A 27,797-nucleotide genomic window follows, 5' to 3' on the forward strand; every position below is an offset into this window, starting at 1 on the left:
ATGCGCTGACCAACTGGCAAGTGTCTTCACTGACATTTTCAACCTCTCCCTGTCCGTGTCTGTAATATCAACATGTTTTAAGCAGACCACCTTAGTCCCTGTGCCCAAGAACACTAAGGTAACGTGCCTAAATGACTACCGACCCATAGCACTCACTTCTGTAGCCATGAAGTGCTTTGAAAGGCTGGTCATGGCTCACATCAACACCATTATCCCTGAAACCCGCTCCAATTTGCATACCGCCCTAACAGATACACAGATGATGCAATCTCTATTGCATTCCACACTGCCCTTTCCCACCTGGACAAAAGGAACACCTATGTGAGAATGCTATTCATTGACTACAGCTCAGCGTTCAACAGCATAGTGCCCTCAAACCTCATGACTAAGCTAAGGACCCTGGGACTAAACACCTCCCTCTGCAACTAGATCCTGGACTTCCTGACGGGCCGCCCCAGCGGGTAAGGGTAGGTAGCAACACATCCGCAATGCTGATCCTCAACACAGAGGCCCCTCAGGGGTGCGTGCTCAGTCCCCTCCTGTACTCCCTGTTCACTCATGACTGCACGGCCAGGCACGACTCCAACACCATCATTAAGTTAACCGATGGCACCACAGTGGTAGGCCTGATCACTGACAACGACGAGACAGCCTATGGGGAGGTCAAAGACCTGTCCGTGAGGTGCCAAGACAACAACCTCTCCCTCAACGTGACCAATACAAAAGAGATGATTGTGGACTACAAGAAAAAAAGTATATAGCACGCCCCCATTTTCATCGACGGGGCTGTAGTGGAGCAGGTTGAGAGCTTCACGTTCCTTGGCGCCAACATCACCAACAAACTAACATGGTCCAAACACACCAAGACAGTCGTGAAAAGGGCGCGACAAAATCTATTTCCCCTCAGGAGACTGAAAATATTTGGTATGGATCCTCAGATCCTCATAAGGTTCTACAGCTGCACCATCGAGAGCATCCAGACGGGTTGCATCGCTGCCTGGTATGGCAACTGCTCAGCCTCCGACTGCAAGCAGTAGTGCGTACGGCCCAGTACATCACTGTGGCAAAGCTTCCTGCCATCCAGGACCAAGAGGCTTCTAAACAGCTTCTACCCCCAAGCCATAAGACTCCTATACATCTAATCAAATGGCTATCTGACTATTTTCTTTGCCCCTCCTCTCCTTTTGCACTGCTGCTACTCTCTGTTGTTATCATCCATGCATAGTCACTTTAATAACTCTACCAACATGTACATATTACCTCAATTACCTCAACTAACCGGTGCCCCCGCACATTGACTGTACCGGTAACCCCGTATATAGTCTCACTGTTGTTATTTTCCTGTTGCTCTTCAATTACTTGTTATTTTTTATTTCTTATTCATATTTTTATATATATATATATATTTTTTTTAACTGCATTATTGGTTAAGGGCTTGTAAGTAAGCATTTCACTGTAAGGTCTACTACACCTGTTGTATTTGGTGCATGTGACTAATAACATTTGATTTGATTTCCTAAATTATTTCATTTTATAATATAGGACAAAACACACATCACAACAAGAGAGAGACAACACTACATAAATAGAGACCTAAACCAACAACATAGCAAGGCAGCAACACATGACAACACAGCATGGTAGTAACACAACATGGCAGCACCACAACATGGTAGCAGCACAAAACATGGTACAAACATTATTGGTCACAGACAGCTTTGATTTATTTATTTATTTTTTATTTCACCTTTATTTAACCAGATAGGCCAGTTGAGAACAAGTTCTCATTTACAACAACACAAAGGGCAAGAAGGTAGAGACAGCAATGCATTGCACAAAGCAGCCACAAAAACTGTCAGTAAGAATGTCCATGATTGAGTGTCCACTATGTTACGTCTAGTCTATGAGACCAGGCTGTCTATCCACATAGCCTACTTTAAACTTCCTCCCCAGTCATCAAGGCCTGCTGTAACCCTGTAGCACCTGTAGCCCGTCTAAACTAAACCACGCTGTCTCTCAGTCATTCCTACCGCCTGTGACTCAAACATGGCTTCGCAGCTTTGAACTCTTTAGTGCACTTTAAACACACCATCACCAGATCCATGTAGATACATGGCTCTGACCACGACCATCGTCAGGCTTTGAAGTGTCCTGAATCACCAGTGAACCGTGCCCATCTTCAGACTCTCCAGACAACACCACTTCTCCCCTCTCCATTAGGCATTAAGGCCATAAAGGCTTTAGAGTGATTGTGTTAATGGATCTGGGTGTCAGTCGGCTGTCTGTCTGTGAATTTGTGTCTGTGCATGCGCGTGTGTGTGTGTGCGTGTGTGCGTGTGTGTGTGTGTGTGTGTGTGTGTGTGTGTGTGTGTGTGTGTGTGTGTGTGTGTGTGTGTGTGTGTGTGTGTGTGTGTGTGTGTGTGTGTGTGTGTGTGTGTGTGTGTGTGTGTGTGTGTGTGTGTGTGTGTGTGTGTTCATGCTTGCGTGTGTGCGTGTGTTTAGGGTCCATCAGATGTTTCCGGAAGTTTAAAGGGCCACACCACCACTACCAGGTTCATCTCCATGAATATTAACTGTGGGGTGATGTCATCTGTCTGGTCTCTGAGGGCCTGACTGGATGTGATTAGAGGCTAGCTGGGCTGGAGCTTCTTTAGGGTCTTTTTTTTTTACCTATCTGTGGGTTCAATGGACAGACATTTACACTGCTTGTCTTTGCTCTCCTCTCCTCTCCTCTCCTCTCCTCTCCTCTCCTCTCCTCTCCTCTCCTCTCCTCTCCTCTCCTCTCCTCTCCTCTCCTCTCCTCTCCTCTCCTCTCCTCTCCTCTCCTCTCCTCTCCTCTCCTCTCCTCTCCTCCATCTCCTCCTCTCCTCCATCTCCTCCCCTCCCTCTCCTCTCCTCTCCCTCCTCTCCTCTCCTCTCCTCTCCTCTCCCTCTCCTCCTCTCCTCTCCTCTCCTCCTCCTCTCCTCTCCCTCCTCCTCTCCCCTCCTCTCCTCTCCTCTCCTCTCATCTCCTCTCCTCTCATCTCATCTCCTCTCCTCCATCTCCTCTCCTCCATCTCCTCTCCTCCTCTCCCCTCCTCTCCCCTCCTCTCCCCTCCTCTCCTCTCCTCTCCTCCATCTCCTCTCATCTCCTCTCCTCCATCTCCTCTCCTCTCTCCTCTCCTCTCCTCCATCTCCTCTCCTCTCCTCTCCTCCATCTCCTCCTCTCCCCTCTTCCTTCAGGCCGACGCTGCAAAAAAAGAGCTGCTTCTCTCTGCTTCCCTCACCTGACAGCTGGATGTTCAGAGGGGTAAGTTGTTTACAATGTTATATCTATTGTTAGTCAGCATCCGAATAGGGCTGTGTGTTTGGTCTGTGTTTGGTCTGTGTTTGGTCTGTGTCTGGTCTGTGTTTGGTCGTGTGTGTGTGTGTGTGTGTGTGTGTGTGTGTGTGTGTGTGTGTGTGTGTGTGTGTGTGTGTGTGTGTGTGTGTGTGTGTGTGTGTGTGTGTGTGTGTGTGTGTGTGTGTGTGTGTGTGTGTGTGTGTGTGTGTGCGTGTGTTAACACTGCCATATTCATACCCCTCTGTATTGATTACAATCATTCTGATTACAATGGATCTCTGATCCCTACTCAGGAAATGAAAACAACAACAAAAAAATTGTATTTATTTTCAATGAAGGAAAATGGCATTTTCACATGCAGATCTTTACCCAGGATGTCCTGTTAGTCTCTCCCCTCTATGTTTGTCTGGAGCTAGGCTGAAAGACTGGCTCGGCAAAAGTAGTGCCCTACGTGGGGAATAGGGTGCTGTTTTGGACACAACCAGAGAGCATGTTACACATTTTACTTGCACTATGGTCTCACTTAACAATCGACTTTCGATGAGTTTGATGGCTGATTGTATTTCATAGCAAACTTGCCACTGGTGGCAGAGGAATGAACAACTAGCTGTTTGGTTTTTGAGTGTCTTGAATTTGTTGCAGCTACAGGTACCTTGTGAGGCAGGGAGAAAACAGACGTGTGACAAAATGAACGTAAAGTTTCAGAACACAATGTCCTGATATCAGAGCAGTTATTACATGGTAAGATATGGTCGACAGGACCAGAGCCTTCCAGTTGGAATGTATCCAAAGACTTATATATTTGGAATATTACAATATTAGACTCTTTGGATGTGACTTGAGCTTTACCATGTTCACGCTGTGGCTGTAGATTAGTTAGCTCAGGTCAGACAGCCTGTCTATTTGAGGTCCTTGTAGCTGGAGGACTCCTGTCAATCAATGTAAACAGATCCTGTTCTGTGTTGCCTATCCTGTCCATGACTTTTGGCCTCAGCTCAGTTCCCCCTCCTGCACATTGCTCTGACGCTAGCGCTCTGACAGGGTCGGTTGGGCGAGCAGACAGAGAGTCTGGTGGTTGGAACAGCCAACACAAACAAGGCCAGGGGCTGGCACTTCGCTGGCATCTCACACCCAGAGATGAGCACTGGAATTCTGGACTGATTCAGTCACTGGAGAGGAAAACAGAGCCCTGGCCTGACTTCCTTTCTTAGGGTAGATCACAACACTGTCAGTCTACTCTGCTGCATCAGAATTTTGTTGAAGATGAAAGTTTGTTTGAAATACAGTATTTTATTGTAAAACCAACACATTTTGGCAAATGCCTTTATTTGGGTCTGAAAGCGTCTGAATGTTGTGTTGCACTTCAAGACTTTAAAGTTGTATATATTCCAGAGATTTCAGCCGGAGCCACGGCAACTCCAGATATAGATATCAAAACACACTTTATTACTTATTTTCCTCAGTAATTACTGACTTCTTACGTGTTTCTTAATATATCATTCATGTAACATGAAAAGCATAACCCTGCTGGTGTCGAGTGGACCTATAACATCCTGGGGTCCTTTAGGATGTCTTCCAAGCACAACCCTGCTGGTGTCGAGTGGACCTATAACATCCTGGGGTCCTTTAGGATGTCTTCCAAGCACAACCCTGCTGGTGTTGAGTGGACCTATAATATCCTGGGGTCCTTTAGGATGTCTTCCAAGCACAACCCTGCTGGTGTTGAGTGGACCTATAACATCCTGGGGTCCTTTAGGATGTCTTCCAAGCACAACCCTGCTGGTGTTGAGTGGACCTATAACATCCTGGGGTCCTTTAGGATGTCTTCCAAGCACAACCCTGCTGGTGTTGAGTGGACCTATAACATCCTGGGGTCCTTTAGGATGTCTTCCAAGCACAACCCTGCTGGTGTCGAGTGGACCTATAATATCCTGGGGTCCTTTAGGATGTCTTCCAAGCACAACCCTGCTGGTGTTGAGTGGACCTATAACATCCTGGGGTCCTTTAGGATGTCTTCCAAGCACAACCCTGCTGATGTCGAGTGGACCTATAACATCCTGGGGTCCTTTAGGATGTCTTCCAAGCACAACCCTGCTGGTGTCGAGTGGACCTATAACATCCTGGGGTCCTTTAGGATGTCTTCCAAGCACAACCCTGCTGGTGTCGAGTGGACCTATAATATCCTGGGGTCCTTTAGGATGTCTTCCAAGCACAACCCTGCTGGTGTCGAGTGGACCTATAACATCCTGGGGTCCTTTAGGATGTCTTCCAAGCACAACCCTGCTGGTGTCGAGTGGACCTATAATATCCTGGGGTCCTTTTGGATGTCTTCCAAGCACAACCCTGCTGGTGTCGAGTGGACCTATAACATCCTGGGGTCCTTTAGGATGTCTTCCAAGCACAACCCTGCTGGTGTCGAGTGGACCTATAATATCCTGGGGTCCTTTAGGATGTCTTCCAAGCACAACCCTGCTGGTGTCGAGTGGACCTATAATATCCTGGGGTCCTTTAGGATGTCTTCCAAGCACAACCCTGCTGGTGTCGAGTGGACCTATAACATCCTGGGGTCCTTTAGGATGTCTTCCAAGCACAGACCAGCACACTACTTTGGCTGCAATTTCCTTTTAATTGCATGATGTTTTTATTTGTGTTTGTGTGATTACAACTGTCATAAACAGTGACTGGTTTACATTGGCAGTGAGTGGATGCTTGATGGTATCAGATTGAAAGCTTATTGTCAGTGATTGTGCCAGGAAAGCACGGTGTCTTGTAAGGATAGAAGGTTGGTTTGTCTGGGAATGGGAGCGTGTATGGTGGAGGAAGCAGAACACAAACTGCTTTCCAAAAAAGGACTTTGCACAAATACAATGCTTTAGACACACACAGCCAGACCATTTAGAGCAGCCAATCTATCTTCTGCACTCTGGAGAATGTTCCAAAACAACTGCTTCTGGCTTTTTCTTCTGTCGAAATGTGCTGTTTGTTTCTAAAGAATTAAATGTATTAATATTGGAAACCGCTAGCTAGTTACATTTAACAAAAATATGAATGTAACATGCAACAATTTCAAAGATTTTACTGAGTCACAGTTCATATAAGGAAATCAGTCAATTTACATGGTCATCAGTGGCCGAGAGTTGATATTTTTTAACATGGATTTCACATGACTGGGAATAGAGATATGCATCTGTTGGTCACAGATACCATAAAAAAAGGTAGGGGCGTGTATCAGAAAACCAGTCAGTATCTGGTGAGACCTCCCTTTGCCTCATCTCCTTCGCATAGAGTTGATCAGGCTGTTGATTGTGGCCTGTGGAATGTTGTCCCACTCCTCTTCAATAGCTGTGTGATGTTGCTGGATAATGGCAGGAACTGGAATAAGCTGTTGTACATATCGATCCAGAGCATCCCAAACATGCTCAGTGGGTGACATGTCTGGTGAGTCTACAGGCCATGGAAGAACTGGGCCATTTTCAACTTCCAGGAGTTGTGTACAGATCCTTGCAACATGGGGCCGTGCATTATCATGCTGAAACATGAGGTGATGGCGGCAGATGAATGGTACGACAATGGGCCTCAGGATCTCATCACGGTATATCTGTGCATTTAAATTGCCATTGATAAAATGTCATTCTGTTCGTTGTCCGTAGCTTATCTCTGCCCATACCATAACCCCACTGCCACCATGGGGGACATCTGCCAGGTACAGTTGAAACCAGGATTCATCTCTGAAGAGCACACTTCTCCAGCGTGTCAGTGGTCATTGAAGGTGAGCAGTAACCCATTGAATTTGGTTACGACGCCAAACTGTAGTCAGGTCAAGACCCTGGTGTGAACGATGAGCACGCAGATGGGCATCCCTAAGACGGTTTTTGACAGTTTGTGCAGAAATTCTTCAGTTGTGCAAACCCACAGTTTCATCAGCTGTCCGGGTGGCTGGTCTCAGATGATCCCGCAGGTGAAGAAGCCAGATGTGGAGGTCCTGGGCTGGCGTGGTTATACGTGGTCTGTGATTGTGAGGGTATTGGGCATACTGCTAAATTCTCTAAAAAGACATTGTAGGCGGCTTATGGTAGAGGAATTAATATTGAATTCTCAGCTCTGGTGGATATTCCTGCTGTCAGCATGCCAATTGCACGCTCCCTGAAAACTTCAGACGTCTGTGGCATTGTGTTGTGTGACAAAACTGCATGTTTTATTGTCCCAAGCACAAGGTGCACCTGTGTAATGATCATGTTGATTATGGCTTAGATCCCGCTAACGGGATCGATATGACAACAGCCAGTGAAAGTGCAGGGCGCCAAATTCAAAACAACAGAAATCTCATAAATAAAAATTCTTCGAACATAGAAGTATTTTACACCATTTTAAAGATAAACTTGTTGTTAATCCCACCACAGTGTCCGATTTCAAAAAGGCTTTACGGCGAAAGCATACCATGCGATTATGTTAGGTGTGCACCTAGTCACAGAAAAACACAGCCATTTTTCCAGCCAAAGAGAGGAGTCACAAAAAGCAGAAATAGAGATAAAAATGAATCACTAACCTTCTCCAGCGTGAATCACTACCCACTTTATCAACTGAACTGAAAAGGGCTTGGTTTCCCTTTTGCTTGTCATTGTGTAATTTCAACAGGGCAGGCCACCCCTGGGTCTGGACGTGTGTGTGTGTGTGTGTGTGTGTGTGTGTGTGTGTGTGTGTGTGTGTGTGTGTGTGTGTGTGTGTGTGTGTGTGTGTGTGTGTGTGTGTGTGTGTGTGTGTGTGTGTGTGTGTGTGTGTGTGTGTGTGTGTGTGTGTGTGTGTGTGTGCGCGCGCGTGCATGCATGAACCTGGTCCTGCTGCAGAGGGGGTTTCTGTCAGCTCCTAAAGGACAGCACAACGTCAACATCTCCCCATCAAAACCTTTTGTCTTCAGCACACACACGAGAAAACACACACGAGAAAACACACACACACCAAGCTGACCAATTTGTCGTTGTGTTTTTCCTCGCTCGAGGCTGGCTGCGGGGTCACAGACAAGTTGAGTGTGAATTGAATACAAAAGCATTAGCCACTACTCTGAGCGATGCTGTATCTATCTCAAGCAAAAGTCCTGACGAGAGATTACGATAAGGTATCCTATCTAAACACTGTAACAGGAACAGCTGTTTTCCTTCTGCCAGCAGTAGTTAGCTATATAGCTGTTTAAATAAGCTGAATCATAGTGGAGGAATGAGCTTCTCTGTCTGGTCTGGTCTGGTTCTTCATGATGCCAGTGACTCTCACTACAGACTCTCAAAACCTCCTTTGTAATAATTATCCACTACCTACTATGATTTAGATGTTTTGAGGTTCTCGGATTTACGTTTACTATGTTACCTGTAGTCTATGAGACCAGGCTGGCCATCCACATAGTATACTTTTGTTGATGCTATTTTAAACTCTTAGTACAAAAGTCCAAACTGGTAACACTTGTAACATGTATTTTATTGTGCATTCATTTTGTTTGGAGACATCTTTCACCACACAACACTTTATCCTAAATATACATGTACTGTGAAATACCATGAGAACATTGATCACCAAAAAACAACATAATGATATCTTCTCAATGTAGTTGTTTAAGCAACCAGTTAATCCAATAGCAAAATAAATGCAAGATACATGTTTCAAAATTGCCTTTTCAATGTTTGCTCAAATACTGCAAATTACAGAACATTGTATTGTTTTCAAATGAGGAAATACACTTGCACAATCCATCAAAATTGACCCATCAAACATGTTAATGTTTATCCCATTTGTGATCAAAGGTGTGACCATTGAAGACATCTTTCCAATTATTGATGCAAAAAATACATGTACTGTTTAGATATATTTACAACATACGGTTGCTGTATTGTAATCAAATGAAAGGAATGAAATTAATGAAAGAAACACAATGTTCAGCAGGCGCTAGTTAGCATCGAGCCTGGCTTGAGAATCTGGCCATTGGGTCTCATCAACATGGCAGTGAATGTCCTCAGTGTTCATGTCCCCTTAGTGAAAAACCTTTTGGAGAATCCAAGCCTGACTTTGGTCTGGATTGATGTCATTGCATGCCTCATCCACGGCCTGAAGGAGAGTGGTACGCTCATGGGGATGGCGATCACACACCTTCTGCCTGTATTGTTATCATGTATTGTAATTTACAGGATTGTATTGTAGTTGTCCTGTGTGGCTAAGTAGGGTAGCCTAGTGGTAGCCTAGTGGTTAGAGCGTGTGACTAGTAACCGGAAGGTTGTGAGTTTAAACCCCGAGCTGACAAGGTACAAATCTGTCGTTCTGCGCCTGAACAGGCAGTTAACCCACTGTTCCTAGGCTGTCATTGAAAATAAGAATTTGTTCTTAACTGACTTGCCTGGTAAAATAAAACATTAAGAGCATGGAACTAGCAACACCAGAGTGGTGGGTTCTAATTCTCACTGGGGTAATATACAAAAATACTGTATGTGGACTCACTTTGGACAAAAACACGTACAATATATTATGCTAGTATTGGCCAATGCAACTCTGGTGAAGCAGTGTGATCCCCCCCATAGAGACTGGCTGACAGGGTATGTTTTATTTCAGTCTTTCCTGGCTCCTGGTACAGAACAGCACAGAACATGGGAGTAGTCCTCCCTACCTCCCTGTCTCCTACCTCCCTCTTTCTGTCTGTCTGTCTGTTATTTCATAGCAGGGAGAGCTGGAGGGAAGATGATGCCTTTTCACACTCATCAACTCACTCTGACTTGTTTTCCGATTTGTTAGCCACATAACACATCTCCATCCAAATGTATTCGTAGTGCATAGTTCATACACTAAATACAAATTACTATTCATGATTATTCATAATATAAGGAGTTACAATAAATCATTATGAAGTGTTGCTATCTTATTTGTCCCAACACAACACTGTATCACGTTTCAAGATGTATTAATCATATGTATTTATCTCCAGGCTATGAACGTTCTGTTCCTTCAACCTGGAGATCAGGTTTAGAGGCTACGACTGAGATCTCAAATGGCACCCCTATTCCCTACATAGTGCACTAGAGAATAGGGTGCCATTTATGTTCACTACTGTTCTCACCAACTCTCTCCTCCGCCATTTAAACTGACACTGAGTACTAAAGAAGCCTGTTCTGGCTAAAGGTTGCACCATTTCCCCATAAATAGCTGAGTTTGTACAATTTGTTAAATTTTTCCTCTCATTTTAGTGTTATCGGAACTTTGTTCGTCTGACACATTGGTTTGCCCTGTTCCTACGAGTGTAATAAAGATGATTGAATGCTACCATAAACAGTCTAAAGTTTGGACACACCGACTCATTCAAGGGGTTTTCCTTGTTTTTACTCATTTCTACATTGTAGAATAATAGTGAGGATATCAAAACTATGAAATAACACATATGGAATCATGTAGTAACCAAAAAAGTGTTAAACAAATCAAAATATATTTTATATTTGAGATTCTTCAAAGTAGCCTCCACAATCACTCGAGCTCAACCCAATTGAGATGGTTTGGGATGAGTTGGACCGCAGAGTGAAGGAAAAGCAGCCAACAAGTGCTCATCATATATGGGAACTACTTCAAGACTGTTGGAAACAAGACTAGGTGAAGCTGGTTGAGAGAGTGTCAAGAGTGTGCAAAGATGTCATCAAGACAAAGGGTGGCTACTGTCGTGTCTTTACTATCATTAACTGAATACTGATAGGTTTTTTTTTATCAAAGATTCTCTGTAATTAAGTAATACTCGATTAGACTGATTAATCATGTAACCATAATTACTAGGAAGTCGGGGCACCAAGGAAAAATATTCAGATTACAAAGTTATCATTTCCTAAAATAACTTTTCAAATATTTTCATATCTGATCCATAGTCTTCTGATTAATGAATGATTTACTTTACCTCACGTTAGTCTCATTCCAAACGTCATAAATTGTTGGTTATCTGCACGAACCCAGTCTTCACTGAGTCATCCATACATCAATTGTCTTAAATAATTTTTTTATTACTAACTAAGTAATTCACAGAAATGCATAAACAAACAAACAAGGTAAATGTTACATGAAATGATAGGAGAATGTGCCCTAGTGGGCTAAACCGGCATGGCGGCTTGTTAGACAAAAGGGGAAGTGGGGGTCGACTAAGAAGTCACTACAAAATGATGATTATAACAATTGAAATGTTAATCCTTTGCTCACTCATTCGGGAACAACTGCAATCAATATATATATTTACGCTCAGTGTGTCGTCTTGATCGCTGGTGAAAAGTTCATTTATTTTGTAGAATTGTCCGTCTCTCTCCCCCCTCTCTCTCTCTCTGTTGTGGTTATAGTGGATAGTTCAGAGTGACATTCATTAGTTTCGTTATAGAATGATGGATGTTTCGGCAGTTGTCGTTCTTCGCGTTCAATAATACCGAATTCCGAGCTGCAGACTAGTAATTCATATCAAAGACTTGTTCTTATTCTGTCGGTATCGATAGTCTAAGAGTTTAACCACGTGGTATGGTTAAAAGATTCTACAACCTTTAGTGTTTTTTTTTATAGAAAAACCTGGTCTGCAACCTTTAGCCATCTCATAATTGAAGTAAGCTCGGTCTGCCGATCGAAAACCCGAGTGGGAGTTTGATTCGGAAGGCAGAAAAGGGCTGTCCCAGGACATTTGACCCTAACTGGGCTCAGGGGTGGACCTCTGATTTAGTTAACACCAATCCCCTTTTTGAGTTTTCCTTCAGTCCAAAATCATATTACACACTTTTACAAACAATACTGTTTGTTCTCATCAAACACACTCATTCATCTTATACAACAATTAGATGTAAACCTCATATCTGAGGCTATTATATAAACAGTGTTATGGTAATGTGGCCACGCCGTCTCCCATGAGCTTCCCCAAGTTGTAACAAACGGACCAGTTCGGAGCTGGATTCTTCACCAATATTTTATACCCAAAGAGGCCAACGTCATGACACTACTTTGAAGAATCTCAAATCTAAAATATATTTTGATTTGTTTAACACTTTTTTGGTTTACTACGTGATTCCATAAATGTTATTTCAAAGTTTTGATGTCTTCACTATTATTCTACAATGCAGAAAATAGCGTAAATAAAGAAAAACTCTTGAATGAGTAGGCGTGTCCAAACCTTTGACTGGTACTGTACTTCATTGCAATGTTTCAACCAGAGTTTTAAAAAATGTTTTTATATATATATTTTTTTTAACCTTTATTTACATTTACATTTACATTTAAGTCATTTAGCAGATTTAACCAGGCAAGTCAGTTAAGAACAAATTCTTATTTTCAATGACGGCCTAGGAACAGTGAGTTAACTGCCTGTTCAGGGGCAGTTAACTGGGTGCAGTTATCTATTTTTCTCTGAGGATTTCTTTCCCCATGTGGAATTCCACCTGGGCGACGTGTTCAGTCTGGAGTTGGCAGCCACTAGTCCAGAGTCAGGCTCTACCTGGCACTTTCCCAAATCTTTTGCACCCTGCACCTGGATAATTGATTGTGTGTGTGTGTGTGTGTGTGTGCGTGCGTGCGCGCGTGCGTGTGCGTGTGCGTGTGTGTGTGTGTGTGTGTGTGTGTGTGTGTGTGTGTGTGTGTGTGTGTGTGTGTGTGTGTGTGTGTGTGTGTGTGTGTGTGTGTGTGTGTGTGTGTGTGTGTGTGTGTGCGTGCGTGCGTGCGTGCGTGTTTACTACAGTTGAACTGTGTGGCCCTGTTGTTTGTCCTTCTCCTAACCTTTAGAGTAACTTGCGGCAAATCTCAAAAGTATTCTTGTAATCTCGGACCACAAGACTAGGACAACATGATAACATGTTGCTTCCAGCGAGGTTATCTAATGTCGTGGTCTGTACACGTTGTCGGCTACAGCATTAAGCTCAAAAATCTACAAAATCTCATATTGATCAGCAAACACCTTGAGTGAGGTTTTCAGACAGGAATTGGATTGAAGCATTTAAAATATATAAATATAATTCTAATGAAAGTAGAATATCGATCAACACAAGAACGTTTTCAACTTATGAAACATAAAACAAATGAATTAAATAAAACATTTTGGATGGAAGCGTAAAGTAACAGGAGGTCAATGTGGCGACATCATTAATGCTAATTACAGTCGGGGTTATTCAAATAGAACATGTACTGCAGTTCGTAAAACACTTCAAAGTGGATGAAACTGCACCTTCAGGGCACATTTCAGACATGTATTTTATAACGTGAGTTATTGTCAGATGATTACTACTGTACTTGCTGCGTGGTGTCACCCTCAATGTGTCTTGCTGCAGCAAGCAGGTTTTTTGAGAAAGTCACTCTTTATTGCTCCAAACTGCAGGCTATAAATCAGCTATACATGTTCTTGTTTTATCTTGTCTCAAGATGGTTTATGTAATCCACACGTACTTAAAGTAATACACTGTTACACTGGGCATGTTTTTAGGGCATACTTTCTTTATTAAAGTTAAAGGTATAGTCTCAACCACTGGCATCTTGAGGACATCAGTCTTAGCTATCTGTTATGGTGTCGTCGTCGTCCCGTCCCCCCAACCCCCACCACCACCTCGCATTCAGGAAATACAGGAAATGCTTCCAGGAAGTTGTGACTCACAGTAGCGTCTTAAATTCCTGTTAGTTTCCTGTTAGCTTCCTGTTCTCACAAGCAACGCTGTTAGGTGAACAACATCCTGTCATACACCTACTGTACTGTAGGCAGTTAACTAAATACTTTACCATCTACTGCACAGTTCTTTCCCAAATATGGGCAATGTTGTTATCAGGTTATCTGTGTCACCAGGGCTGGAATGACGAGTGATTGAAAAAAACATTTATTGATTCCCATAGGGGAAATACATTGGATTTGATATGGAGTAAGATGATCACATTGAATGTGATGGGTTTGCAGGCTATAAAAGTATTTCACACTGTCACACATTTCCAACAGCATGGATTTTTTTTCAGTGGAAATAAAGCTTTTAAGGCATGTAGTACTGCCAGTTCTTTATTGACCTCAGTAATGGGTGTGAGAAGTGGGCCACAGAACCTAATGGTCATGAGGAGAGGGCAATAGCACTGCATCCCTAATATTGCTCTCTTTATCTGTGGCCAGAGACTGCATTGTCTGTTTGTCTGAGGTAGCAGGGGTAGAGGTAGCAGGGCACAAGGGTGGGCGGTGCACTAACTTTTCGGACGAGAAGAAGAAAAAAACTGTGTGGTCTGTCGGCCTTTGTGACTCGTCAGGCTCGATATAGCATCAGCTCAGTTACTCCTCTCGCTACATCCTGTTGTGAAGCAGCGCGACTCGGCCTCGTCTGGCTGTCGCTCATGCATGGGGCTCTCTCTCTATCACACACTCAAACAGACACAGGCACATACACACCTCTGTGGACCCTGTGTGTGAAGAGCAAGCTGGATGTGAGACCCTTGTTTCCTGGGAACAGACTAGATCTGAGTCTGTGTGACCTGGGCTATCTGAAGAACAGGCTGGATCTTGGCTAGCAGTGGGAACAGACTAGATCTGAGTCTGTGTGACCTGGGCTATCTGAAGAACAGGCTGGATCTGGGCTAGCAGTGGGAACAGACTAGATCTGAGTCTGTGTGACCTGGGCTATCTGAAGAACAGGCTGGGCTAGCAGTGGGAACAGACTAGATCTGAGTCTGTGTGACCTGGGCTATCTGAAGAACAGGCTGGGCTAGCAGTGGCCCTCAGTGGGAAAGGAAACCGTTAACGGGACTCTGGGGAACAAACCGGCTCAGGGGTCCCTCATGATGGGGTGTTGTCTGTTTGTGCATCAGAAGGTGAGTAAGAGGAGTGCTCTTATAGGTACCAACCCTGCTCTGGAGGATAGTTATAGTGAGAGTCCTACCAACCCTGCTCTGGAGGATAGTTATAGTGAGAGTCCTACCAACCCTGCTCTGAGAGTCCTACCAACCCTGCTCCTACCAACCCTGCTCTGGAGGATAGTTATAGTGAGAGTCCTACCAACCCTGCTCTGGAGGATAGTTATAGTGAGAGTCCTACCAACCCTGCTCTGGAGGATAGTTATAGTGAGAGTCCTACCAACCCTGCTCTGGAGGATAGTTATAGTGAGAGTCCTACCAACCCTGCTCTGGAGATAGATGAGAGTTACCAACCCTGCTCTGGAGGATAGTTATAGTGAGAGTCCTACCAACCCTGCTCTGGAGGATAGTTATAGTGAGAATCCTACCAGCCCTGAAATTACCATATATTTTATATTTATCTGTTTCAGCCTGCATTACAAGTTAAGTGATAGTTGAATTGCATAACCTGTTGGAAGCCAATAATCAGGCAATGTTAGTAGTACTTTATCCTGCTTAGCTAAGGGAATGCATAAACAGCCACAATAATTATTGTCTCAAGGTATAATATTCTTTATTACATTTTGAACATCATCTGTAATGTTCTATTAGTAGGTTATGCAAAACAAATGTTTGCGTTGTCCAATCACACACTACTTACTACATTTTAGGACAGACCTGTCACATATTAGTGAGATGAACAGGTCTTCACAACATCCTCTGGTCTGGAGGAAACAGAGGTAGTTTCACTGTATAGTCAAACAGAGAGCTAGTCACCATCTGTTGTGTCCCCATGCACTCAATGATCTGTGTGTGTGTGTGTGTGTGTGTGTGTGTGTGTGTGTGTGTGTGTGTGTGTGTGTGTGTGTGTGTGTGTGTGTGTGTGTGTGTGTGTGTGTGTGTGTGTGTGTGTGTGTGTGTGTGTGTGTGTGTGTGTGTGTGTGTGTGTGTGTGTGCACGTGCAGGGGGACTCGTCACCTGTCACTCTTTACACAAAGTGTTTCATGTTCTCTGGATCGGCTGCACCTGCTGTGCCTCTAGAGCAAAGACTTGCCTTAATGTGAACTAGGCTGAGTGAAGACTTAATGTGAACTAGGCTGAGTGAAGCCTTAATGTGAACTAGGCTGAGTGAAGACTTAATGTGAACTAGGCTGAGTGAAGCCTTAATGTGAACTAGGCTGAGTGAAGACTTAATGTGAACTAGGCTGAGTGAAGCCTTAATGTGAACTAGGCTGAGTGAATATAAACTAGTGAAACGTTTTGACACTGAGTTAACATGTTCTTTATGTATGATTCTTTCCAGGGGAAGAAAATGATTTATTTATACCTGGTGTTGGTCTACGAGATGGGGGCTGGGGGTTGTAGGGCTTGTTGCACTGGAAAAGGGCAGGGGGTTGGTGATGGAAAAGGGCAGGTTGGTTGGTGATGGAAAAGGGCAGGTTGGTTGGTGATGGAGAAGGGAAGGGAAGGGGTTGGTGATGGAGAAGGGAAGGGGGTTGGTGATGGAGAAGGGAAGGGGTTGGTGATGGAGAAGGGAAGGGGTTGGTGATGGAGAAGGGAAGGGGTTGGTGATGGAAAGGGCAGGGGGTTGGTGATGGAGAAGGGCAAGGGGTTGGTGATGGAGAAGGGAAGGGGGTGATGGAGAAGGGAAGGGGTTGGTGATGGAGGAGGGCAGGGGGTTGGTGATGGAGAAGGGAAGGGAAGGGGGTGATGGAGAAGGGAAGGGGTTGGTGATGGAGAAGGGAAGGGGTGATGGAGAAGGGAAGGGGGTTGGTGATGGAGAAGGGAAGGGGGTGATGGAGAAGGGAAGGGGTTGGTGATGGAGAAGGGAAGGGGTTGGTGGTAGAGAAGGGCAGGGGGTTGGTGGTAGAGAAGGGAAGGGGGTTGGTGGTAGAGAAGGGAAGGGGGTTGGTGATGGAGAAGGGCAGGGGTTGGTGATGGAGAAGGGAAGGGGTTTGGTGATAGAGAAGGGAAGGGGGTTGGTGATGGAGAAGGGCAGGGGATTGGTGATGGAGATGGGAAGGGGTTTGGTGATAGAGAAGGGAAGGGGTTGGTGATGGAGAAGGGCAGGGGGTTGGTGATGGAGAAGGGCAGGGGTTGGTGATGGAGAAGGGCAGGGGGTTGGTGATGGAGAAGGGCAGGGGTTGGTGATGGAGAAGGGCAGGGGGTTGGTAATGGAGAAGGGCAGGGGGTTGGTGATGGAGAAGGGCAGGGGGTTGGTGATGGAGAAGGGCAGGGGGTTGGTGATGGAGAAAGGAAGGGGGTTGGTGATGGAGAAGGGAAGGGGTTTGGTGATGGAGAAGGGAAGGGGTTTGGTGATGGAGAAGGGAAGGGGTTGGTGATGGAGAAAGGAAGGGGTTTGGTGATGGAGAAGGGAAGGGAAGGGGGTTGGTGATGGAGAAAGGGAAGGGGGTTGGTAATGGAGAAGGGAAGGTGGTTGGTGATGGAGAAGGGAAGGTGGTTGGTGATGGAGAAGGAAGGAGGTTGGTGATGGAGAAAGGAAGGGGTTTGGTGATGGAGAAGGAAGGGGTTTGGTGATGGAGAAGAAAAGGGGTTGGTGATGGAGAAGGAAAGGGAAGGGGGTTGGTTGGAATGGAGAAGTGATGGAGAAGAGGGGTTGGTGATGGAGAAGGGAAGGGAAGGGGGCTGGTAATGGAGAAGGGAAGGGGTTGGTAATGGAGAAGGGAAGGTGGTTGGTGATGGAGAAGGGAAGGTGGTTGGTGATGGAGAAGGGAAGGAGGTTGGTGATGGAGAAAGGAAGGGGTTTGGTGATGAGAAAGGAAGGGGTTTGGTGATGGAGAAGGGAAGGGGGATGGTGATGGAGAAGAGAAGGGGGTTGGTGATGGGGAAGGGGGTTGGTGATGGAGAAGGGAAGGGGTTGGTGATGGAGAAGGGAAGGGGTTGGTGATGGAGAAGGGAAGGGGGTTGGTGATGGAGAAGGGAAGGGGGTTGGTGATGGAGAAGGGAAGGGGGTTGGTGATGGAGAAGGGAAGGGGTTTGGTGATGGAGAAAGGAAGGGGGTTGGTGATGGAGAAGAGAAGGGGGGTTGGTGATGGAGAAAGGAAGGGGGTTGGTGATGGAGAAGAGAAGGGGGTTGGTGATGGAGAAGGGAAGGGGTTGGTGATGGAGAAGGGAAGGGGTTGGTGATGGGGTTGGTGATGGAGAAGGGAAGGGGTTGGTGATGGAGAAGGGCAGGGGTTGGTGATGGAGAAGGGAAGGGGTTGGTAATGGAGAAGAAAGGGAAGGGGTTGGTAATGGAGAAGGGAAGGGGTTGGTAATGGAGAAGAGAAGGGGGTTGGTGATGGAGACGAAAAGGGCAGGGGGTGGTGATGGAGAAGAGAAGGGGGTTGGTGATGGAGAAGGAAAGGGAAGGGGGTTGGTAATGGAGAAGGGAAGGGGGTTGGTAATGGAGAAGGGAAGGTGGTTGGTGATGGAGAAGGGAAGGGGTTGGTGATGGAGAAGGGCAGGGGTTGGTGATGGAGAAGGGCAGGGGTTGGTGATGGAGAAGGGAAGGGGTTGGTGATGGAGAAAGGAAGGGGTTTGGTGATGGAGAAGGAATGGAAGGGGGTTGGTGATGGAGAAGGAAGGGGGTTGGTAATGGAGAAGGGAAGGGGTTGGTAATGGAGAAGGGAAGGGGTTGGTAATGGAGAAGGGAAGGTGGTTGGTGATGGAGAAAGGAAGGGGTTTGGTGATGAGAAAGGAAGGGGTTTGGTGATGGAGAAGAAAAGGGGTTTGGTGATGGAGAAGAAAAGGGGGTTGGTGATGGAGAAGGAAAGGGAAGGGGGTTGGTGATGGAGAAGAGAAGGGGTTGGTGATGGAGAAGGGAAGGGAAGGGGGCTGGTAATGGAGAAGGGAAGGGGTTGGTAATGGAGAAGGGAAGGTGGTTGGTGATGGAGAAGGGAAGGTGGTTGGTGATGGAGAAGGGAAGGAGGTTGGTGATGGAGAAAGGAAGGGGTTTGGTGATGAGAAAGGAAGGGGTTTGGTGATGGGGAAGGGAAGGGGGATGGTGATGGAGAAGAGAAGGGGGTTGGTGATGGGGAAGGGGTTGGTGATGGAGAAGGGAAGGGGTTGGTGATGGAGAAGGGAAGGGGTTGGTGATGGAGAAGGGAAGGGGTTGGTAATGGAGAAGGGAAGGGGTTGGTAATGGAGAAGGGAAGGGGGTTGGTAATGGAGAAGGGAAGGGGTTGGTAATGGAGAAGGGAAGGGGTTGGTGATGAGAAAGGAAGGGGTTTGGTGATGAGAAAGGAAGGGGTTTGGTGATGGAGAAGAGAAGGGGTTGGTGATGGAGAAGGGAAGGGGTTGGTGATGGAGAAGGGAAGGGGGTTGGTGATGGAGAAGGGAAGGGGTTGGTGATGGGGTTGGTGATGGAGAAGGGAAGGGGTTGGTGATGGAGAAGGGCAGGGGTTGGTGATGGAGAAGGGAAGGGGGTTGGTGACGGAGAAGGAAAGGGAAGGGGTTGGTAATGGAGAAGGGAAGGGGTTGGTAATGGAGAAGGGAAGGGGTTGGTGATGGAGACGAAAAGGGCAGGGGGTGGTGATGGAGAAGAGAAGGGGTTGGTGATGGAGAAGGAAAGGGAAGGGGGTTGGTAATGGAGAAGGAAGGGGGTTGGTAATGGAGAAGGGAAGGTGGTTGGTGATGGAGAAGGGAAAGGTTGGTGATGGAGAAGTGAGGGGTTGGTGATGAAGAAGGGCAGGGGTTGGTGATGGAGAAGGGCAGGGGGTTGGTGATGGAGAAGGGAAGGAGGTTGGTGATGGAGAAAGGAAGGGGTTTGGTGATGAGAAAGGAAGGGGTTGGTGATGGAGAAGGAGGGAAGGGAAGGGGTTGGTAATGGAGAAGAGAAGGGGTTGGTGATGGAGAAGAAGGAAGGGGGTTGGTGATGGAGAAGAAGGGGGTTGGTGAAGAGAAGGGGTTGGTGATGGAGAAGGGAAGGAAGGGGGTTGGTGATGATGGAGAGAAGGTGGTTGGTGATGGAGAAGGGAAGGAGGTTGGTGATGGAGAAAGGAAGGGGTTTGGTGATGAGAAAGGAATGGGTTTGGTGATGGAGAAGGGAAGGGGGATGGTGATGGAGAAGAGAAGGGGGTTGGTGATGGAGAAGGGAAGGGGTTGGTGATGGAGAAGGGAAGGGGGTTGGTGATGGAGAAGGGAAGGGGTTGGTGATGGAGAAGGGAAGGGGGTTGGCAATGGAGAAGGGCAGGGGGTTGGTGATGGGGAAGGGAAGGGGTTGGTGACGGAGAAGGAAAGGGAAGGGGTTGGTAATGGAGAAGGGAAGGGGGTTGGTAATGGAGAAGGGAAGGGGTTGGTAATGGAGAAGAGAAGGAGGTTGGTGATGGAGAAGAAAAGGGCAGGGGGTGGTGATGGAGAAGAGAAGGGGGTTGGTGATGGAGAAGAGAAGGGGGTTGGTGATGGAGAAGGGAAGGGGGTTGGTGATGGAGAAAGGAAGGGGTTTGGTGATGGAGAAGGGAAGGGGTTTGGTGATGGAGAAGGGAAGGGGGTTGGTAATGGAGAAGGGAAGGGGTTGGTGATGGAGAAAGGAAGGGAAGGGGGTTGGTGATGGAGAAGGGCAGGGGGATGGTGATGGAGAAGAGAAGGGGGATGGTGATGGAGAAGAGAAGTGAAGGGGGATGGTGATGGAGAAGAGAAGGGGGTTGGTGATGGAGAATGGGGTGGTGATGGAAATGATGAAAAGGGGTGATGCTGCTGAGTTGTTGACTCCAGGCTTCATCGTACTATCCATGTCAGAATGTCTCTGCAAACTAACTGTATATATATCAATATCTTCAATATAGATCTGTCACTCTAATGTTAATGAAGAAATGTTCATTGTAAGATAAAGCACTGTAAAGATTCACTATCAATTGGAAGTGAATATTTCAGTTCTGTGAACTATGACTGGTTTCCTTTCAGACGAACCAGTTGTGTTTCTCTGAATGCTTAATAAGATTTCAAATAACGATGACTTAGAGTAGTCAGTTTACCGGAAAACGTTATCTCCAGAAACTATGGTAGAACTAAAGGGTGCCAGTCATATCCTGTTAAGAAACGCCTTTTCATCATGTGTAACATACATTCTCACTCATCATTATTCACGATCCATTCAGGACTATCCGTAACCATGGTAGCGTCCACGTTAATGTAGAAGTGTTTAGAAACAAATTCTATTCTTATTTACAATAAAAGTGACTCCAATATTAAATCCATTTCTATTGGGCACAAAATAATCTGAAACACAACCAAAACAAACAGCAAATGCATCCAACAAGTTTGTGTAGTCACAAGCTTCATGTAATCATTGCGCACTAGGAACATGGGACCAAATGCTACATTTTGACTACTTTAATACACATGAAATTGTCCCAATACTTTTGGTCCCCTAAAATGGGGGACTATGTAAAAAAAGTGCTGTCATTTTTTACTGAACTACCCTCGTCGTCATTGTATCATTTCAAATCCAAAGTGCTGGAGTACAGAGCCAAAACAACAAAATGATCACGGGCCCAATACTTTTGGAGCTCACTGTAAGTGTTTAGATACGTCTGTGCTACCAAGACTATTTGCATAAGGCTTCCATACAGTATGTAACTCGCTCCAAACAACACACCTGTCTGCGTTGTGCTCCATGTTCCCCATTGTTCAGCTCGAGAAGATCCGTTGGAGTGTGTTGTGATGTTCTGTTTAAAGTAGGAAGGATGTGTCATTGTTGTGTTCAGCTCAGCTCCAGACAATGTGTGTGCGTCTGTGGAGACGTTGTGGAGACAATACACAAGCTTTTCGGAGAGATTTTTGTGAGGACAAACTCCGTTGTTTCAGGCCAAATATACATCAGTTGTACAACCTGAGTGTGTACCGTGTTGCACTGAGTTCACATACATAATTCATCTTTCTCTCTGTGCTTCCTGTGTTCCATTACATACATTGTTCAACTGCTCTCCCTGACCTCAGAGAAGCCCTGGTAGGCAAGCTGGAGAACGCTTGTTGTCATGGAAATTAAACTGTTATAGGGCAACAATAATAACACACTACAGCCTGTGGAGAATACAATGCCAAGTAGAAGGAAACGGCGGATGGAATCCATTTAGACTAACTGCTGCTCGGCCCGTAAATATAGCAGCCTAGTTTATCTACTAAAATGGTTGGGGAAGAGCCAACTATTAAGTGCACCAGTGATTGGCTTACTGTATGCTGGATTTCTGTTAGCCTGAGGCACATGGATGTTTCATTCCTATCGAAACTCTGAATCGGAGAATGAAAAATATAGGAATAGGCTGTACCTCTTCTTCTCACTGGCCTCATAGCCTCCATATAGAAAGAGGCTGTACCTCTTCTTCTCACTGGTATCATAGCCTCCATATAGAAAGAGGCTGTACCTCTTCTTCTCACTGGCCTCATAGCCTCCATATAGAATAGAAAGATGCAGTACCTCTTCTTCTCACTGGCCTCATAGCCTCCATATAGAAAGAGACTGTACCTCTTCTTCTCACTGGCCTCATAGTCTCCATATAGAAAGAGACTGTACCTCTTCTTCTCACTGGCCTCATAGCCTCCATATAGAAAGAGGCTGTAACTCTTCTTCTCACTGGTCTCAGCCTCCATATAGAATAGAAAGAGGCTGTACCTCTTCTTCTCACTGGCCTCATAGCCTCCATATAGAAAGAGACTACCTCTTCTTCTCACTGGTCTCATAGCCTCCATATAGAAAGAGGCTGTACCTCTTCTTCTCACTGGCCTCATAGCCTCCATATAGAAAGAGGCTGTACCTCTTCTTCTCACTGGCCTCATAGCCTCCATATAGAAAGAGGCTGTACCTCTTCTTCTCACTGGCCATCTTAGCCTCCATATCGAAAGAGACTGTATCTCTTCTTCTCACTGGCCTCATAGCCTCCATATAGAATAGAAATAGGCTGTACCTCTTCTTCTCACTGGCCTCATAGCCTCCATATAGAAAGAGGCTGTACCTCTTCTTCTCACTGGCCTCATAGCCTCCATATAGAAAGAGACTGTACCTCTTCTTCTCACTGGCCTCATAGCCTCCATATAGAAAGAGGACTGTACCTCTTCTTCTCACTGGCCTCATAGCCTCCATATAGAAAGAGGCTGTACCTCTTCTTCTCACTGGCCATCTTAGCCTCCATATCGAAAGAGACTGTACCTCTTCTTCTCACTGGCCTCATAGCCTCCATATAGAATAGAAAGAGGCTGTACCTCTTCTTCTCACTGGCCTCATAGCCTCCATATAGAAAGAGACTGTACCTCTTCTTCTCACTGGCCTCATAGCCTCCATATAGAATAGAAAGAGGCTGTACCTCTTCTTCTCACTGGCCTCATAGCCTCCATATAGAAAGAGGCTGTACCTCTTCTTCTCACTGGCCTCATAGCCTCCATATAGAAAGAGGCTGTACCTCTTCTTCTCACTGGCCTCATAGCCTCCATACCTTCATTTAATCTTTATCAATCACGAAAGACCCTAAAGGTTAGAAACCCTTTTTGCTTTTCATAGGTCAACCTGTAGCTTAGCAACTGTGTGAGGTAGTAAATTACTTTAATTCAGTTGCTCTCGTGTTACTTAACTTCAATGTTGTCCCTAAAACTCCCCCTTTGTGTTGTTATTGTGTGTTTACAGAAGAAGAGGAAACAGATGAGGGATGTGGACTCTCTCAGCCTGTGCAGTCTGGACATCAACGTGAGTACAGATTCAGAACACTGGCTTTGTCTTCACCCCTCCTCCTCCACTCTATCGCTGTCTTAAACACCTTTGTATGGTAGCTCCCATCTCTCCTCCCCTTACCGATAAGTGAGATTCTAAACAACAACGTCAAATGCTCCGGAGCTTTATTTTCAAAGACAAGACTGAAGACACCTTGACACACCAGACAGTGTGTAGCTCAGTCAAAGAACAAAATAGTTTTTTTTTAAATAGCAACAAAAAAAATGCTTCATGGCATCAGTGATAAGTTACAATACAGTATATGCCTTGAACTTGTGTTGGCTGTTGGCTGTTGGCTGTTGGCTGTTGGCTGTTGGCTGTTGGCTGTTGGCTGTTGGCTGTTGGCTGTTGGCTGTTGGCTGTTGGCTGTTGGCTGTTGGCTGTTGGCTGTTGGCTGTTGGCTGTTGGCTGTTGGCTGTTGGCTGTTGGCTGTTGGCTGTTGGCTGTTGGCTGTTGGCTGTTGGCTGTTTCCACAGCATACATTGAGCGTGTCCAAACACAAAACCAACCATGTGGAATCTACTTCAATGTGTTTTTCTACTTCGCTCCTCTTTAAAGTGTAGAGGCAGCAGATCTGGGTGATAATGGAAGCTGTGAGTGTATCTGGGTGGGGTGTCAGTTGATTGACAGGTCCAGAACTGGCGAAGACAGATCTGGGTGTGGGATGTATGAGGTCAGATGTGAGGTGGAACTGTTGTGTTTCAATGCAGAGCATTGTGATTTTACTGTCTTTGTCCGACCATTGTTTTTAAAACAGCACTCCTCCCTTTACCGTTTTAAAATGATATAACTCAGGTTGTAAAGTCAGACAGAAATAGGAAACATTTCTCCATGGAATTAATTGTTTATTTTAGATACAAACGGTTTCTAATAGATCCAATCTATTTTGGGATTCTCTTGTAAACACTTCATTGTGTTATTATCTTTAGCTATAGACAGTCAAACCTGTGTTCAGTATTCTAGTCAACACATTCCTTACCTACAGTTCCTACTATTATTAAGGTTTTATTTTTTAATTCATACATTTTTATTCAAGAGCACATCAATGATAAGTAGTAAACTATTATTTTAGGAGTTACGGCCAGGCCATGTCCTGTGTAATGTAATCTAGCCCCGTGTTAGTTTGACTGGAGTCCATGGCAAGCAGAGTGAAGGACTGGGCAGGACCGGGCAGGACCAGAGCTTGTGCCAGGGCAGGGGTAGTCTAGAGCCAGTACTACAGCCAGGGGTAAGGGTAGGGATAGTCTAGAGCCAGTACTACAGCCAGGGGTAAGGGCAGGGATAGTCTAGAGCCAGTACTACAGCCAGGGGTAGGGGCAGGGATAGTCTAGAGCCAGTACTACAGCCAGGGGTAGGGGCAGGGATAGTCTAGAGCCAGTACTACAGCCAGGGGTAGGGGCAGGGATAGTCTAGAGCCAGTACTACAGCCAGGGGTAAGGGTAGGGGTAGTTTAGAGACAGTACTACAGCCAGGGGTAAGGGTAGGGATAGTCTAGAGCCAGTACTACAGCCAGGGGTAAGGGTAGGGATAGTCTAGAGCCAATACTACAGCCAGGGGTAAGGGCAGGGATAGTCTAGAGCCAGTACTACAGCCAGGGGTAAGGGCAGGGATAGTCTAGAGCCAGTACTACAGCCAAGGGTAAGGGCAGGGATAGTCTAGAGCCAGTACTACAGGCAGGGGTAAGGGTAGGGATAGTCTAGAGCCAGTACTACAGCCAGGGGTAAGGGTAGGGATAGTCTAGAGCCAGTACTACAGCCAGGGGTAAGGGTAGGGGTAGTCTAGAGCCAGTACTACAGCCAGGGGTAAGGGTAGGGATAGTCTAGAGCCAGTACTACAGCCAGGGGTAAGGGTAGGGATAGTCTAGAGCCAGTACTACAGCCAGGGGTAAGGGCAGGGATAGTCTAGAGCCATTACTACAGCCAGGGGTAAGGGCAGGGATAGTCTAGAGCCAGTACTACAGGCAGGGGTAAGGGTAGGGATAGTCTAGAGCCAGTACTACAGCCAGGGGTAAGGGTAGGGATAGTCTAGAGCCAGTACTACAGCCAGGGGTAAGGGCAGGGATAGTCTAGAGCCAGTACTACAGGCAGGGGTAAGGGTAGGGATAGTCTAGAGCCAGTACTACAGCCAGGGGTAAGGGTAGGGATAGTCTAGAGCCAGTACTACAGCCAGGGGTAAGGGTAGGGATAGTCTAGAGCCAGTACTACAGTCAGGGGTAAGGGCAGGGATAGTCTAGAGCCAGTACTACAGCCAGGGGTAAGGGTAGGGATAGTCTAGAACCAGTACTACAGCCAGGGGTAAGGGTAGGGATAGTCTAGAGCCAGTACTACAGCCAGGGGTAAGGGTAGGGATAGTCTAGAGCCAGTACTACAGCCAGGGGTACAGCCAGGGGGGTAGGGATAGTCTAGAACCAGTACTACAGCCAGGGGTAAGGGCAGGGATAGTCTAGAACCAGTACTACAGCCAGGGGTAAGGGCAGGGATAGTCTAGAACCAGTACTACAGCCAGGGCTAAGGGTAGGGAGGTGATATGGTGCCACTTGCCTGTTTGGCCTGTGTTCAGCAGTGTGACTGACTGACTAACTGGCCTGGTCGGGCTCACACAATGGCCAGGCCTCGTATCGACAAGGCCAAGGCTCCGCTGGCAGGGGACCACTGGAAAAGGAGGCCAACTATTGTTTCTCACTGCTTTTCCTTCTGCTGAGGAACCTATTGATCGCTATCAAGCGACTCAACGGTAAATCTACAATAACAACAACATGCTGTGGATTGTCGTAATAGGCTGTACACTTGTTAACGATAGCAGGGCCAGATGGGATGTGTGCACTGCTGGAGCTAGGAACACAAGCATTTCGCTACACCTGCAATAACATCTGCTAAATATATGTAATAAAATTGGATTAGATTTTTTAAATTTGATTTGATGCTTCTAAACCAAAGTGACGTGTATTCCGGGGCGGCAGGGTAGCCTAGTGGTTAGAGCGTTGGACAAGTAACTGGAAGGTTGCAAGTTCAAACCCCGAGCTGACAAGGTACAAATCTGTCGTTCTGCCCCTGAACAGGCAGTTAACCCACTGTTCCTAAGTCGTCATTGAATAAAATAAATAGGACGCTCCTCTCTATTTATAGGAGTCTATATATTGTAACAAAAAATAATGCTGATAAAATGGATAAGCGCACCCCTATGGAAGCTTTCTTGATGCGTCCCGAATTGCTACAACATGTAGAACTTTGCGACAAACCTTATTTGCAGGGTTCAACAACAGCACACGTCAGTGATCTTGTTCTGTAGATCTGTGTATTCCAGATCATAGCTAGATATGTGAAAGGTATTCAACCACTCTTTGAGGAAAAGGGCAAAATGTCTTAGTTGTTGATTTGACCCTCATCTTGTTTTGCCACACTACCAAGTCTGGTTTTCACTCGGCTATTGGAATGAACGTGAGACAGACATAAATCGAGGTTAACCTGGGGGCCCACCTGTAAGTAACAACACAGCACAATTTAGTATTCTGTCTAAATCAGTCTAATCCAGCATGATAATAGTTTCATCTGGATTTGAGGACTATAACACATTAATGACAGTGATTCTTAGAATGAGCTGCCCACTCGCCACAGGACACAACCACACAACAAGACTAATGAGACGATTCAAGTGTTCAATCAGGACACAACCACACAACAAGACTAATGAGACGATTCAAGTGTTCAATCAGGACACAACCACACAACAAGACTAATGAGACGATTCAAGTGTTCAATCAGGACACAACCACACAACAAGACTAATGAGACGATTCAAGTGTTTAATCAGGACCAAACACAAGCCCTTTATTCTGAGCTAAACATCTTAAAGGGAAACGTCATATTCATCATCTCCAGCACCACAACATCAACATACAGTATGTGAAAATGGCGTGTTTCTATGTTCTGTAGTAAAAAAAAGATAGAG

General features: G+C 45.8%; 1 protein-coding gene across 3 annotated transcripts in view; it reads left to right on the top strand.

Moving 5' to 3' along the window:
• LOC124003001 (rho guanine nucleotide exchange factor 3-like) overlaps positions 1–27,797 on the top strand; it is a 137,967-nt gene that overhangs the window by 40,204 nt on the left and 69,966 nt on the right. For 2 of the 3 annotated variants that reach the window (XM_046310891.1, XM_046310894.1), the window contains exons 2-3: positions 3,223–3,289; positions 23,766–23,825. In XM_046310891.1, the coding sequence (XP_046166847.1) occupies positions 3,223–3,289; positions 23,766–23,825 (127 nt within the window). Of the gene's footprint in view, positions 1–3,222; positions 3,290–14,958; positions 15,128–23,765; positions 23,826–27,797 lie in introns of those variants that run through there. The other variant, XM_046310893.1, reaches the window with a different exon arrangement.

Source organism: Oncorhynchus gorbuscha, linkage group LG18, assembly GCF_021184085.1.
Source record: "Oncorhynchus gorbuscha isolate QuinsamMale2020 ecotype Even-year linkage group LG18, OgorEven_v1.0, whole genome shotgun sequence".
NCBI classification, from domain to species: domain Eukaryota; kingdom Metazoa; phylum Chordata; class Actinopteri; order Salmoniformes; family Salmonidae; genus Oncorhynchus; species Oncorhynchus gorbuscha.